Below are 16695 nucleotides of genomic sequence, written 5' to 3' on the forward strand. Positions count from 1 at the left end.
AAACTCGTTTTGAGAAAATGAAGAAAACGAACCAAACACGCCCTAAAGTAATTCTACCGATGATGATTTCGGGTCAAACTGTAAAACCCCATGAACTGGAAGTGCCTCTGTGTCCCATGGATGTCTTTATAAGGATCGTATTGTCTTTTTAAATTATATTTAATGGACTTTTTTTGCGGAGAGTTAAAATACGACTCAACTTTAAATAGGTACTGATCAATTGAGAAAAAAGACGGTACGTGACCAATTTGAGTTTGATAAACACTCGTAACAGTTTCGGGCCACGAAATTTTAAGGACTTAATATGAGCCCATAGTGGGCCCATTTTAACGAATATTGTTAAACTCCCACAGTAGGTCTTAATTTTACTACTAATATATCCGGCAAAGATCCTCTCTCATTAAAAATAAAAAGCAAATAATCAATTCCCACCTGCCAACAACTTCTCCAACGAATCTACTTCCAAACGCGGGCCCCACTTCACCGACACAGAAAAATCACCTTTTTCTCGCCACGCGTCATCCTCCCGTTCGACCTTCCCCAAGCCGTGCTCCCCTTCGATCCACCGGATCCTTCCATGAGCGCACACGTACGAGCCCGCATGTCTGTTCTCTTTCGCGTCATCTCCCTCCTCAATTCACGCATCAAAAAAGCACCCGAAAAAGGAAAAAAAAGAAAAAGAAAAAAAGAACCAAATTCTACAAACCCAAAAAAAACCCTAACCCCAGCTCTCGACGATGAAGAAGAGACATTCCTTCGGCTTCATCCTCATCATCACGGCTCTCCTCTTCTTCCTCTCGATGAGGATCCAGTTCGAGCACACCAAGGTAAACTCCCTCCCGTTTCAAGCCTCAAACCCCCAATTTTGTCTCTAATTACGGTTTTGCCATTGGCTCCCGTGTAGAACCAGATCAAGGATCCGGAGGAGGGGAGGGATCTGCTGGGGTTGCCACGTGACATTGTGGAGTCGGCGTCGGACCTGGACTTGAAGCCTCTCTGGGAGAACCAAAGGTCTCAAGTAATGACGTCGGCCCTTTGATTATGGCTTTGTATTGATGTTATATCTGGTTGGGGTTTTTTTTTATAGAAAATTGTTATTCTTGGGGTTTGAGTTTGAATAATTTCTATTATTAGAAGCTTGCACATGGGCGTTGCCCCGATAAGTAATGTTAACAAATTTAAATACTTGGGTTATTTGACTTTCAATAACCCAAGGTTTCCATCCTTTTCTCGATTTTGATACGTTGAAGTTCCACTTTAACAATTGGATACCTCAAAGTTTCAGATTGGCGCTAATCATTTGACAAATTCGTACCCCACATCCCAAACTTTGCTTCTCATTTTCTGCAAACTCAGGAAAGAAAATTTTGGTTAGGAAATTTGTTTCTCACTCATTTTTCTATGTTGCCGTTCTTGAATAAAAATTAATGTCTACTTTTTTGCACTTTGGAGTAAAAAGTTGTCAAAATACAATTTCAGGGTAACGTTGTTGAAATAGGTGGAACATTTGGGGGTATTAAAGTGCAAGTACTTGTTAGCCAAAGAGAAGAGTTGTAGACGTATAGTGTGAAATGTACTAATTAATGCGAGGGGTAGATGCAGGAGTTTTTGTCACGGAGGTGTACTGGAATAAGATATAATTGTTAAGCTTAGGCATTAATTTCATATATTGCCTAAAATAGGAAACAATCGGAGCTGGGGTTAACAGGTTATAACAGGTGAGAGTCTTCATGAAAATATTTATGACTTAGTCTAATGAAATCACTGCAAAAGAGTAAAGTGAAGAAGCTATTGGTAGGCTATGATTCAATGTTTTTCAAATTTCTAAAGTTGAAAAATATTTGTGTTAAAAATATCTTTAAAAGAACTGAACTTTAAGGATAAAGAGTCTTGGCCTGATTTAGGCATTTCATATTATTTAGAACCAGTTTGGACTTTGTGGAAAGGAACTTTTTTCAGTTTTTGTCTTCATATATGTTAACCTGTTCGCAATCAGCGGCACATTCATATTCCCTCAGTTAGTGCTTTATTTTCACTTTAGTTCTCCTTGCCCTTAAAAGCTTCATGTGGAATTCTAAGTAGATTCCATTGAGCCCTTTCTCTTATTTTTTGAATGATTGCAGTTGACATATTTGAGCATTTAATTTGTAGTTAGTTGGTAAATAATATTCTTTTGTTTGCAGGATGATAACGAAAATTTTACTGCCCTGTTGGCAATGGCTGTTGGTATTTCTCAAAAGAAAAATGTCGATCTTATGGTTAGAAAGGTGTGTGTGCACTTCCTAGTTTCTGTCATATACAAGTCTGTTTCTTTTTTCTCTTCAGATTTATGGATAACTAATATATATTTACATTATTTGTAGTTCAGTTTCTTCTAGCAAAGTGTTCTGTTATGTTATTTCATTATGATGGGAACGTGGATGAATGGCATGATTTTGAGTGGAGCAGCAGAGCAATACACATACTCGCTCATAACCAAACAAAATGGTAGTTCTTTCCCCCCTTTGTACATAACTTAGCATGTATTCTGTTATTTAAAAAAGGACGGGTCCATCTTATATAAGCTTATGCACCACTGAGAAACAAGAACAAATCTGCCCTACTGTCTTCTGTTTCAAGCTGCAAAATAATTTTCAGGAAAGTTATCGAATTCTCTAAATTCGGGAAAGTCCTACTAGCTTCTTCATGTCTTACGGCAAAGTGATTTACGTGATGGTTATTACATTCTCTGGATTTACATGATGCTTCTGCTATTCATCTGCATATATTGGTGGTTTCACAAGTTTGCCAAAAAGGATACATAAATTCTTTATTTTATACATACCACTTTTTGCTCATTTTTATTAAGTAACTGTGTTAGACTCTGTTGCTGTCGTCCACTTGGTATCTATTGTCTATTGCATCCTTATTTTCACATCCTTTAGCAATATTTACAGTATCTTTGCAATTTTTTTCCTTTTTGTTTGCTTTTACATTATTTCTAGAATCATCTAGGATCATTTTCTGCATGTTTGAAATTCTTCAGTTTCCAATGCTGAACGTCTGACTATATTGATGGTAATTTCTTGTCCTTGTGAAAGTATTATATCTAAGTCCACTTGTTGCAGGTGGTTTGCAAAGCGCTTTCTACATCCAGATGTTGTATCTGTTTATGACTATATCTTTTTATGGGATGAAGATTTAGGTGTGGAGAATTTCCATCCTGGAAGGTATCATTTAGTTTGATTTTAAATTATGTCATGAACATATTATGATTGTGCCATAAAAATTAACTGAAAGAATGTAGAATTTCTGTGTTTATACACTGTTTTTGTTCTTAAAGTTGTTTCCAACAGCAACTCCAAATGTCTCACATTTCTATTTTTTCGTGAGTATTGATTATCAGGGTTTCTCCTTATGCCTTAGCAATGTATTAAAAAATTAAGGTTATTAGGAAGAGATAAAAGTTTTAATAATTCTAAAAAGAGCTTGTTGGAAATAACATCCTGTATCAGTACTTCATCAATGATGTGCATAAATTGCTTTCTAAAATTGTTAAGTCATTTGTATGTGTAGCTTGGGTCACGACGATATAATGCTCCTTCAGCTACCGTCCACAATCATCATTTGTCCTCATTAGTAGGTAGCTTGCATTCTTGCAATGGTTTCATTTTAAGATTCTTTTTGCTTTTAAAATGCTTGTAAAATCAGGACCTCTGTAAGCTGAGACCTGGCCTTTTCTTTTTCTTTTTCTAAAGTTTGGACCGTGTTAACTTTTCCTCAGCAAAGTATCCTTAATTAACTATTTTCCTTATGCTCAATCCTGATAGTTCTTTGCAAAGGATCTTATACGATGTGAAGTTTTGATATATTTTTTCAACTGCCATGTTCAGGTATATGGAGCTAATGTTTTCTGAAGAACTAGAGATTTCACAACCTGCTCTGGATCCTGAACTGTCATCTGACATTCATCACCGAATTACTGTTCGAGATAAAAAGGCGAAGGTCCACAGGTAAATTGGGTCATCCTTAAACAATTTGGTTTATCTTTTCAGGACTTTTTTTAGTGTTTCTTATCCTTTGTTTTCGTGTTACTTAGGAGAGTTTATGATTATCGTGGAAGTATGAACTGCTCTGATGAAAGCAAAGGACCTCCATGTACTGGGTATGACTTTCAACTGACTGTGCAGCATTTTTAACTCATTTCAGCGGTATGGAGAAATTCTTGCTCCATAATAGATACATCAAATTTATGAATGACATATTCTTTGCCTAATTTTTAACCATTCTTTAGTAACAACAGAATCTATTCTTTTCTATGCAATTAGAAAACTCAATGGGAAAAAGAACTCTAGCAATTACGCTACTGCTGATAATTCCCCAGTTTGCATACAGGCAGTGTCTTCCCCAGTTATCATACTACGACTTTCCTTCCAAAAGTTATAAGGGTCGTTCTTTCATACGAGTCATTGTGATGTTTCAGTTATATGTGTGTGTGTGTGTGCGCGCGCGCGTGTGTGTATATTGCCCTTCTGTATTTTTTAATGCTTTAACCATTAATCGAGTTTAATTGTGGTTTTCTCATTTAAATAGACTTGGTAAACTGTAATGTTCAGAAGTTGGTTCCCCGTTCATTTTTAAAATATAAGGGCTCCAGCCTTTTTTATTTAGTTTTTTCTTCCATGCGGCTTTGAGATTTATCTATTGATTGTTAAAATTTCCTTTTCATTCGCTAGATGGGTTGAAGGAATGGCACCTGTCTTCTCTCGAGCTGCGTGGCGATGTGTTTGGCATCTTATCCAGGTGCATATTTGAAATTCACTTCTATCATTTGACCAGTGATAAAAATTGATGCTCATGACATCTTATCTAAGTCCTGCTTTGAGAATGAATTGCCCAACAGATTCATAATCTATTGATTTATTTTTAAGGCCAGAATGGTGCTTTGATCTCAAAATTTAATATAATAACTGATAAATATATTTATTCATCTGCACAAAATAACACACTGCCATTAAAACTTAATTTACGTCTAAATCACCAAGGTCTATTTTCATATCCCATAAAAGTTCTGTGAGATATATGCTTCTACGACTGGCAAAAAATTTTAAAGTTCATGTATGCATTAGGATATGTTACCAGTAGAAATGATACCCGCAATTTGGATGTCTCGAGTACACAAGTACAAAAGAATAGGTCACACCGAGTTTCTTCAGGATGAAGAGAATACACCTTTATGGCTTATAGTGGAAAATTCTTCCTCAATCTTTACCCTTGTAAGGGAATATGCGCTCTTTTTATCTTCTATCTCAACTCCCATCTGTTCTCATGTCCTTTCCTTTGCGACACTCAACCAACTTCTGCAGATGCTGGAATTTATTTGTATTATTCTACAAACCTATAAGCCTTATCTTTGCTAAGCATAGTCCACTATGATACACTCTAGCCTTAAAGGATCCCCAGATGATCCAGTGTACGCCATTAAGGCCTAAATATCAACTCTCTTTCAGATGGATGCAAAACTTAACACTCATCTTGGCTCATATGTACGAAGCATATAGGATTGCAGAATAACAATCGTTTGTTCAATCCATCACCATTACATGCTAGTGTATCATACCTTATTATTCCAGATATGGTATCACCTATTGGGACTAACAGTTACCAGACAGTTAACTGGGTACATCTTTTGCACCTATCAGTAGATTTTAATGCTCCGACTTGAGCACCCATATTATCCCTTTTTGTGCGCCTTTCAGATCACCAGTGACATATCAGCGCCTCTCTGAAAGCAACTAGAGGTCCACAGCCTGGAATCACTATCGTGTATTATGTGAGGAAGCAAATGCCGTTATAAGGTTCAAACAGACAAATTATGTAGATTATGACTGTTAATTTGTTCGGCCAGGGCCTGCCTAAAATTCCTTGGACACAGGAGAAGTTCCCTTATGATTGAATTCAGAGAGCTTTATCTTCATCAACAAACCCACCCAGCAGATGGATAATCTTACAGAATTGACCTATTGGCATAAATGGAGGAATCATACAGGGGCTAACACAGTAACACCAAGCTTAAAACCCATCTGGCTGCTAGCAAAAGACCAAATAGCAAGTTGCAAAGTAAGCTATGTTGTTTAACGTTTGGAGCATGCCTCTGGAACAACTTAGTAGACTTGAAAAAGAGATACTGATTTGAGTTCCACCAGTATTGTGATGTCAAATATAATCTACATTAACGTCCATGGAGCAATTTTCTAAACTTGGAAACCATCGTCATCGTCATCATTATTCTCACTTTCCTCATTGTGATACATTTCTATACAACATCTCATTTCTTTCATATACCTTCTTGACATTGTCATCTTGATCAATATATTGAGCTGAATTGTGAGGATACTAATACATATGCACTAATCTATGGACCTTTTCCCTCCATTTATATTTGGATAACTTTAGGAGCTAGTAAGCTTCAAGAAGGGCCCAACTTTTCAATAATATACTCTCTGCAGCCAAAGGTGGTTGCAAGTCAACTGAAGGATATCAATTTAAATGCCTCCAACAACTGACAACTTGGGTACCCCAATTTTTAAGGGGAGTGTAGCAAAGAATCAAACTGTATAGAGTTCCTACTTATGCATGAAATGATCTGAATTGGCTAAGTTTGCATTCTTAATGAGTAATATTGTTCATTAGAGCGCACAAGCATATAATGTTGTACATGACTCGACGCATTCAGTTTCTGCTAGTTCATGCTTCTAAACCATGGATTTTAATCGCATATGCTTGAAATTTGACTTTTCAGACTGGTCATAAGTAAGAGGGTTTAAATCAAATGCTTTTTTCTGCTTTTATACCTTCATGATATTCTAGATCAAGATGGACATTATGGATTTTTCTTTGGAATATTGTGGTATTAATTTAAAACCTGTATGGTTTTGCTTAACGGCACCAAATAAGTTCGATACTATCTCTCTATAATGTTAGATAAGCTTGTAAGATCTACATTCTTCATTACACCTGATTCTTTAGTCAAAGGAATTGTTTGTTTTTTTAAGATCAAGGCAAATGACTTGATAGTTGATACATACATAAATTCATGTTGAATATAATTGCAATTAATATTATGCAGAATGACTTGATTCATGGATGGGGTTTGGACATGAAGCTTGGTTACTGTGCTCAGGTGATTGTGCTGATTAGTAAGAGATTTTTTTTGGCCTTGTTCTTCATATATTTAGCCCTGGGCTTCTGTATTTATGAAATTTTAAGCAACTATTTCTTGATGAATTTCAGGGTGATCGAACTAGGAAGGTTGGAGTGATTGACGCTGAGTACATTGTTCACCTGGGAATACCATCCTTGGGAGGGGCATCTGCTGCTAAGGTCCAGCTAATGTTATATGCAGATACCATCTCTTTTTTCTTCCTCTTAACATCTTTAATTGTGACTTGTCATTCACTTTCCGTCTCTTATAAAACTATGAGCATTTAACCAAGGTGTTTTTACCATTTTTCATTGTTTTAAACTATCCCCGACATGACCCGATATATCCTTTTATAGGGTTTGCCGCAACCGATATGATCTCTAAATATCCTTTATGCCTTTCGGGTATTTTGGGTAATATATCCCCGGTATGACCGATGTATTAGCCACTATGTTGGCTGATATATGCTTTTATATGGCTTGTCGCAAAACAATATACCGCGTTTGACAACTTTTGGGGGAGATATCATAATTTTCCTACTATATCAAATGACATTTTGACCTAGAAAAATCCGACCAAATGTTGCAATGTTGATTTGTACTTCTGTTTGTTTTACAAGGCTGATTAGTGATCCTAAAGATATGTTATTTACATATTGTATGCTTAGATTTCCGTAAGTATGTAGAGATTATATTTTAGTGCATTATACTATATACATTTTAGTGCATTATACTATATATGAAAACATCCATTATAACCTTCCTATATTACCACATATTCCCGATATATCCCCGATATCCGCTATCCGATATGAATTGTGGCCATCTGATATTTCCTCGATATCCGATATTGAAAACCTTGCTATTTTTATTAGGCCAGTTATGTATAGAAAGTTTCAAAAGAAGAAAACTTTAGAATAAACTGTGCATTGTGATTGGAAATCATAAAGAGTTGTAGGGCAGTTGATGGGATTAGTTTTTTTTCTCTATGTTGTCTTTCTGTTTGTCAAACTATTATCAAAATCATTGTGTTTTTGTTTGCTTTCTTGTCTTTAAAGGATTAAATATATCTAGCCAAATAGAAGACATTTGAAACACAAACTAAAAATATGCCAAGAACCATGTGCACGCGCGCACATGCACACATGTGACTGAATGCACACTTGCACCCACATGCACGCACATGCATGGACTACCAAGTACCACACCACACACACACACACATACGGACTGACAGAGACGCACGCATAAAGGAATAAACTTTGAATAAACTTTCACATCAAATTGAGTTAAATGAGCTCAGTTGAATAAACTTTCTATTATCTGTGTGATAATAGCAACAGATCTTTCATATTTATCGTGATGCTGAAGTGTCTAGGAATTAACAATCAACCCATGAGAAGGAATTCATGAATATAACTGACCCATTTACATAGAATTGAAAATTTACTGTAATCGAATTGCTTGCCTGGTAACCGTTTTCTGGATGTTTGAGGACACTGAATAAGCATCCTGGAAGCTATACCAAATTCATAACTGTGGCTTTCTACTAAGATGTTAGTACTGATGCAGTTACGAAGAAAAAGGTCTTGTGCAATTTAGCAGTAGCGATTGATGAGAGATTGATGATATATTTTGCTAGAAAATCTTCTACGTGTTAAAGGTGAGTATGAACACCCAACAGATCATTCGCTCTGTTATAAAAGGATTTAACTATAACAATTGACGCAAATGCAACGAGCAAGAAAAGGATAAAGTTATTTATCATAGACGATGATCACCAAGAAAAAAGTCACAAATTGACAGCAGAATTCATTATATACGGATTTGTCCATATTGGTTGATATGTAGGCCATTTTTTTCTTCTGTTGAACATTTTGTGGTCAAGCATAATATGGATTTCTGTTCTATTTTGTGCATGCAAGAAGTCTACTTATGTATACAAATAATGGAATAAGGGCGACTTGGGTGGTATTGTGGAACATTTGTTAAATGCCTGAACAGAAACTAAGAACTTTATCTGAATGTTAAAATAGAAACAGTGATAATAAATTCCACGCTTTGCTTTGAGCCAAATGAACTGCTGTCATTTACTTTTATGTCCTTTATTTATCTGGATATTACACAGAATCGACCATGCCGCCATTTGTGTTAATGCATCACTTGAAGTTTACTTCCAATGTTCTACTCATTAGAAAAGGTGGAAACTCCAATATTAATTCAGTGTCCTTCCTTCTATTACAGGCACCAAGCTATAAAACCATGGATACAAGGACTCATGTAAGCTCATACAATGTGTTTAAGTCATAATTTTATTGGGAATTGTGTACTTTCATTATGACAGTCATGGAGTTGTTCGTTCTATGAATTTAACAGATAAGAAGGCAGTCAACAGCTGAGCTGAAAAAATTCAGGAAAAGATGGAATAAAGCTGTGAGCGAAGACAAGGCATGGACTAGACGTTTTGGATCTAATGACAGGATGAAAAGGGTGAAGACATGAAGGAAATCACAGGAATAATCAAATTTCTAAATGAAATATTTTCCTCGGTCTTGATGAGCACACGTAGCAACTCTACGGTATGTTCTTTTACCTCTTTCAGAGTGTTCATGCTGTTCTATTACATGATAAATCAGTCAGTAGCACTAATTCTCGTGCAAAACAATGCAGATGGTGGCATTTCTTCGGATTTTTTTATTGAGTCCAAATTGATGTCTGGCTCAGCAACACGAAACTTCACAGTAGGCTGAAAACTAGCATGACTCTGAGATGACAGCATATATTTCACGATTGTTCTAATATTTATTCCACCCAGTTTGATGATAAATTAATTGGTTCGAGGTGTACAGAAGTTTTTCTAATTCTTAACTGTTAGATTCAATGATTCAAGAAAAGAGCAGAGGAGCTTTATGTTTACACATACAGGAGTTATCCGACAAATTTTGTTTTTGGAGTTGCACAAACATTTATATGGGATATTGAAAAGTTTCAATTTTTTTCCCTTGTGTTAGTTTCAAATCTTTGAGTTGTGGAAATCATGCTTCTCAATTCATCTTCCCTCTTTCTGGAGATATACAACTCAGGTGTCTGTAATTCATGTAGCAGGTCTACAGGAACTTATAGTTGCATGAAATACAGTCCCTTCCCCATTTACAGTTTTTGTTTTTGCCTCATGGAATTAGTCTGTTTTGGTTATAGGTGAATTGCAACAATATGCTCTTTGGTAGTGTAAACTATGATAACAATCTGAATCGAAAGGAGACTGTTTCCTTTAAAATATGTATTTGCTGCGGTTTTTGATCTAGTTTATCGACTAGACAAAAGAAAGCCCACAGAAGCCAACCTCAGGCATTTTATTCTTCACAGTAGGAATCGAATATTTTGGTAATGTGCAGATTCTACTAGTTGGATACGCTGAGATATTGTTGTTTACAAAAGCTATTGTGTGATATGCTAAAACGAAAACACTTTTTGGCTCGCGCTTTAACGCGCGAGCCAACTCGCACAGGAACAAGGGGGTGGGCCCCAACTGGCTGCGCACAGGGAACAAGGGGTGGGACCCACTGTGCCAGTGGGGCCCACCCCCTGTTCCTGTGCGAGTTGGCTCGCGTGTTAAAGCGCGAGCCAAAAAGCAGCGTTGATGCTAAAAATATGCTCATACAACTAGGGTTCAGTCTAGGTAATGGATAAAGTTTGACGAGGATATATTATTGATGGTTATTTCCTTGTCCTGCCCAATGACAAAAGTCTGCATCTTAGTACTATTTGAGTAATTGCTATGTACGTGAGCAGCAATTGCTCACTGTACCAGCCTTCAGGTCTGTAGCATTTTCACTCTTCTGTTCTTTAGTAATTTCCCATCACATGGTATATTAATATGCTGTAGTCTAGTTTCTGAACATCCCCAGTTGCTCTTACCAGTTAATAGTTTCACTTGCACACGCTCCCCTACTACAAGCTACAACTTGTTATTCAAAGATAATGCAGTTACTGTTTATTTATGTTCTCTCGTCTCTTTATTTATCACTTTTTTTACCGTCAACAATATGTGAATGAATCAGGTTGTAGGTTGAAGAACAGTAGTTCATGTGAAAAACTAGCAAAGGAGCTAAGAACTTCCGTCGGCAAATGCCGTTAACGGCACAGTATGAGCTCAGAGCATCCCATATGGTCAGTTATGAATAACCTTACCCCTTCATAAATGACACCAGGCCAAAACTAGATAAGCTTTATTCATGTACATTCTAGTTTGCGTTCTGCTGTAGAATATGAACCGACTTGGATTTTTTAATTGTTCCTCACGAAACATCTCAGATCTATGATTTCCTATAATATATTTCCTGCAGTATTTTTTTATATTTTAATTAATCGATCCTGAGTAAATCTTATAATAACGATAAATAGTTGATTTTTTACTATAACTCATGAAACATCATTGCTGACTCCTAACAGATGAATTTCTAGTACATACATCTCTATTAGCATTTGCTGCATTTTTCTATTTGTCGATCATCTTATCGTTCAAGCATTATTATGTTTTATTTACCCACCAAATTTAATAAGCTTGACAGAGTGCTTATTCTCAGTTTTATGTTAGGATAAGCATTTTAGGAGAAAAGCTTAAGAAAATTCCTCAGTGCAATGTACACAATGTTTCTTTGAATGAAAAAAGTATCAAATGTACTTAATAATATTACAATTGGTTGAAATGTAACCATTAACTCCCTAAATAATCAAACATTTCCTCAATTAAAGTGTAAGAATCTCCCTTAATATCTTCAATCATCTGCTTGTGGAGCTTGAGGCTAAGCTAATGACATAGTTGCTGAAGGAAGGTGTCCTTTTAGCAAGATTGTTTGATGAGCTCACTACATGCTCACTCTTCTTCTGTAGCTTTCTCCGTGCAATATACCCTCTAATCCATGGACTTATGTCTTCACTGATCTTGATCATGATGAAGAACAATATGCGATAGATTATGATCATACAGAACAAAACTGATAAGTCCAACCATTTTGATCGGTTTACATTGATCTGGAACACATTTGTTAGTATGTATTCTCCTGAGATCTTCGGTAGAGTAGGTATTTGGTTATCGAACATGAGACCCTTCAGATCATTTTGGTATTGCCCCTGTTAAATGACATAGTGAAGACGGCTAGAATATAGCTTGGAATTTGAATAGGAGGTTTTTATTGGCTCAATTGTACAGACCGCCCTGTAGTATCATTGTTTTGAACTTGCTACCCATGTAGTTTCATTGTTACTGGTCTGCAACAATAAAACTACAGGACTAGTAAGTTCAGAACATCGTCGGTACAGGGGGTCTATCTACTATTAACCCATTTTTTCTTTTTTGATTACCTGAATTGCCCAAAAATGAAAGCTGACATAGGACATCGGATATCGCCAGAGAGGCTTAGGGATATCATATGGGAGCCTAAAGAAACCAGAGACCAACATGTAGATTCCCTGTTTCAATATGCAAATATGAGAGTTTTGACATTTATATGTAGCAAACTATGTCAAATGTTTGAGGAGCCATTTATTAATACGGCTTACCTGAATCCCAGCTCCTACTATAATTCCCATGAGGAAATTAGGCACCACGCTTGCTATCACCATCATCAAGCTCTCAACCACTGTAACGCTTGCATAGAGGCACATCACGAAGAACAAATAGTGCACAAAGCCCGGGTGAAGCCGTACCATGAAGTAGCATATCGTTCCAGAGAGAAACGTTATCAATACTAAAAATGGCATGGCAGAGAGAGTGTTGCTTATAACGAATGCTGATACACCGTAATGCCCATTAAGGCGTTCTCTGTGGAAAACCTACACGAACAATAACTCTGAATAAATTAATTTTAGCTTGTGACCTCGATTTTTATGGCATTTTAGAATGTTGTATACCTTCATATCTTCGATAAATGAAGGAAAACCTCCGATAGACATGAAAGTTACGAAACCAAATATGAATGAAGCACAAGATCCTCTTGCCTGTTTTCGTAGCATTAGATAGTATTAGTAGAAATAATCGATAAATAGTAGACTATGAATATCGTAGAAAATTACCATGATCGAGTTATATCCGGTTCCAATGTTGAAATAGATGGTCCCTATGCAAATTGTCACAAGTAGATATATCACTAGTCTCAGCCAATAGTACCCAAAATCTCTTGACATATTCACAAACGAGCGTTTGGTTAGGGTAAAAGCCTGTAGAATGAAACTGGCCTGGCTTCCTTGTGAGTGTAACATCGTTCCTTTCTGCATAACAAAATATAGATGAATACCCTCGTGAAATAAGAAAACATTGACTATTAAGTATTACTCACAACTCCCGAGATCTCCTCTACTTTCTTTCTGGCTGCTGAACTGTACTGAGATTGCTTATAGAATTCTGTTAGAGTTCGTATAGCTTCAGCTGTAGTCATTCTCTCTAGAGGGTCATCATTCCTGTCAATCTACGAGAAGAACATGAAAGGTCAAGATTTTTTAGTCTGATATCGTTATAGAGTTGAAAATTTTCTTACCCTCGTTCTTCTTGATCCCTTTAGAGTAGCCTTCACCTTGTCGAAATCAGAGTTAATGCACCTTAAGAAATGATCAGATGGGTTTCTCAGGGTTGGACAAGGAAACCCAGCTTGTGCAAAGAACTAAAAAAGTTAAAAAAAAAAAGTTGTAAGAAACTAATCCATTAAGAGAAAAAAGGGGTAAATTTCGAGAAAAAATGTTTTCTTTTTTACCTGGCAAGCTTCTGACGCCTGTCCAAAATAGACAGTTTTACCACCTGAGAGCAAATACAATCGATCAAACAACTCGAAAACCTCACTACTTGGTTGATGAATTGAAGCTATCACTGTCCTCCCTCCTCTTGATAGAGCTCTTAGAGTCTGCGTCACGAAGAATGCCGATGCACTAATAGTCGAAAAGCAGTTAGAAAAACACTTGATAGAAAGAGAATAATGAGTGTCATATACATATGAGGGATACTCTCATATACAGTGAAGTGGATGAATCCCAGCGAAGTGAATAAAGAAGGTTCTTCTTTATTACTTAGCTTAAGTGATTCAGGCACATCATTGTATATGAGAAAATTCTATCATATGCTGTAAGATACTCACTATTCTCTGAGAGAAATTACAAAATGACAGTTAAATACCTGTCAAGGCCACTAGTGGGTTCATCTAAAAAGAGCAATCTCGGCCTCATGAGGATTTCTAAAGCAATGCTGACCCTTCTCTTCTCTCCTCCGCTTACTCCTCTCAAATGCCAGTTACCAATAACAGTGTTTGCACAGTCTTGAAGACCCATTTCGGTAATTGTGCTTTCGACTAATGCTTGTTTTTTCTCCCTCTCCATGTTATTGGGGAGGCGAAGGTAAGCGGAGTAAGTGATTGTTTCTCTTACTGTTAGAGTTCCGAGTAGGTTGTCATCTTGAGTCACATAGGCCTGAGGTTGAAGAAGAAAAAAAGAAGAAGAGGAATCAATTAATTTCATCTTAATTTTCTATTTTGATTCAGNAGAGTAGCTTCATGTGAAGAATAATCCAGTCTGTATGCTACTGGGTGTTGGATATAAGGGAGTCCACTAAAATCTCAATCTCGATAACACGGCATGAAATTGAAACTTTGTGTCTTATACGCGTATTATTAAGTTCTTTCTGTTTTAGATGGGAAAAAAACAGAGGATTTTTTTTTTTAGTATCTAACAGAAATATAAAACCCTGAAGGGACCAAAAATGGAATATATCCAAGAGAAGAAATTAAAACTGACTAACATAGAAGTCTCCTATAATCTTTTAAAGTAAATCTTTGGGACAATGATATTGATATATTTCTTCTTTATTCAGCCTGTTAATAATCAGCTGTTAACAACTTCAACCTAATAGCAGATTAAGAATACAAGGATAACCCTATACAACTTTCATGTGGAAAGAAAGAATAGAAACAATACAAAACGGGGTATCTCGTATGTAAGAAAGTTGAGCAACTTTTGCTTAACTCCAAGAACAGAAAAAACAGAGTAAAACAGAGCAAAAACAGAACGTCTCAGGAAAACAAAGAAACAGAGCAAAAAACAGAGGAGGAGGCTCACAGCAGTGCCAAAAGACAACTTAGTCTTATGCCCATTAACCGAAATACTGCCCGAAACAAAAGCGTTCGTCGCGGTTCTACTCGCCAGCGCATCAAGCATTGTCGACTTCCCAGACCCGGAGGGCCCCATCAGCGCCGTTAGCGTTCCAGGCTCAGCGTACCCTGTCAACCCCTGCAGCACCTTCACCGTTCCTCCTTTGCCTCCGGAAACAGTGACAGTCAGATCCTCCCACGTTAGCTTTGCGTAAACATCCTCGACGACTTCAATCTCTGTGTTCGCTTTCCATAGCGTTTCGCTCATCGGACTCATTGCTCCGTCCACAATCCTGTTTCTTAGTGGTTTTAGATCCTCAATTTCTACCATCACTTGATTCTTTGAGCTCTTGTTCATGTTTGGTCGGAGGGTATGCGGTTTTGGTGGGAGAAACAGAGGGTTTAAAAACAGGGGAGGGGAGAGGGGTAAAGGTGGGTGACCCAACTTAAATGTTTTTACATAAAAAAATATAGTTTTTTGATGAGATTTAAAGGTGGGTAGGGTTTGTTTGACATCAAGTGGGTAAGTTACTGAGGAGTGGGGGCAAAAGGAAAGGCGGGGGGAGGTTTTGTGAGTTGAGATGTTGGTTTGACTTGGGAAATGAGTAGGGTCATCAGGTGCTCGACTCCATGAGATTTTTGTATGACTGTTTTTTTTTTATCAAATTTGTCAGGCAGAAACTGTTAAAATCAAAATGTTTTAGCATGAGCACTAATAATTAGGTCTTAAATAGAAGTTGAGCCATCTTAACTTAGAAAGTTTTTGCATTTAGATATTAGTCCCAACTTTCTATTTGAGTTCATCGTCCTTTCTTTGGCTTTTCCGAGGTGAAACTGTATCGGTACATTCCCAACATAAACGGAGAAAAAGTTAAGAACTTTTTGAAAAATATATCTTAGGGGCCTAAGCATAACTTGTAAATAATTAATTAATTAAAAAAAATCTTATTCAAGAATTCTTACAATGGGAAAAGCCAGACCAGCTGGAAAGCGTAGCTTGTGGGTTACGTACATCAACTTATGCGAGTGATAGTATTTATTGCTTCAGTGATGAGAATCACATTTATTGCTCATAGCTTTGTTGAGCCTATGTTCCTATGAAAGGGTTGGTTTGAATTCCTCCTGTACATAGCTAGCTGTAAATGAAGAAAACATTTTGGTTCCACGTAAACGAACTTTGCAATGATTGTAGTAGATATTTAATGCGGACATATACAGCATTAGATATACTTTTTTTTTCCCTCATGGTTAGCCGCATATACAACCCAATATCAAAGAAGCTTGCTATTTGTTACATATAAAATTTTCATTTAACTCTTTGACACCTGTCATATCATGTATGGATTGTTATGTGGCTTCCACGTGTTGCAAAGCTGCCTTC

The 16695-nt window shown here is 36.8% G+C and overlaps 2 protein-coding genes across 4 annotated transcripts; one reads left to right on the plus strand and one right to left on the minus strand.

Moving 5' to 3' along the window:
• Positions 441-10191, plus strand: LOC109850152. Of its 3 annotated transcripts, XM_020420084.1 has the most exons (13): positions 453-827; positions 905-1018; positions 2184-2267; positions 2369-2487; positions 3108-3209; positions 3873-3992; positions 4079-4144; positions 4716-4782; positions 7109-7162; positions 7273-7362; positions 9427-9462; positions 9559-9761; positions 9853-10191. In XM_020420084.1, exons 1-12 carry the CDS (start codon positions 738-740, stop codon positions 9682-9684), a joined length of 1068 nt encoding a protein of 355 aa, XP_020275673.1. In that variant the 5' UTR covers positions 453-737; the 3' UTR covers positions 9685-9761; positions 9853-10191. The 3 variants fall into 3 exon arrangements, with proteins under 3 accessions (XP_020275674.1, XP_020275673.1, XP_020275675.1); XM_020420086.1 differs by lacking the exon at positions 453-827 and having other exon boundaries at positions 905-1011; XM_020420085.1 differs by lacking the exons at positions 9559-9761; positions 9853-10191 and having other exon boundaries at positions 441-827; positions 7109-7178.
• Positions 11825-15746, minus strand: LOC109850185 (ABC transporter G family member 11-like). Its single transcript, XM_020420136.1, has 10 exons — positions 15283-15746; positions 14348-14637; positions 13932-14103; positions 13719-13841; positions 13521-13649; positions 13258-13452; positions 13096-13182; positions 12745-13017; positions 12547-12654; positions 11825-12315 (listed from the first exon to the last, which is right to left on the minus strand). The coding sequence occupies exons 1-10, from the start codon at positions 15670-15672 to the stop codon at positions 11965-11967; spliced, it is 2118 nt and encodes a 705-aa protein (XP_020275725.1). The 5' UTR covers positions 15673-15746; the 3' UTR covers positions 11825-11964.

This window comes from Asparagus officinalis, chromosome 7 (assembly GCF_001876935.1).
Source record: "Asparagus officinalis chromosome 7, Aspof.V1, whole genome shotgun sequence".
Lineage (NCBI taxonomy): Eukaryota > Viridiplantae > Streptophyta > Magnoliopsida > Asparagales > Asparagaceae > Asparagus > Asparagus officinalis.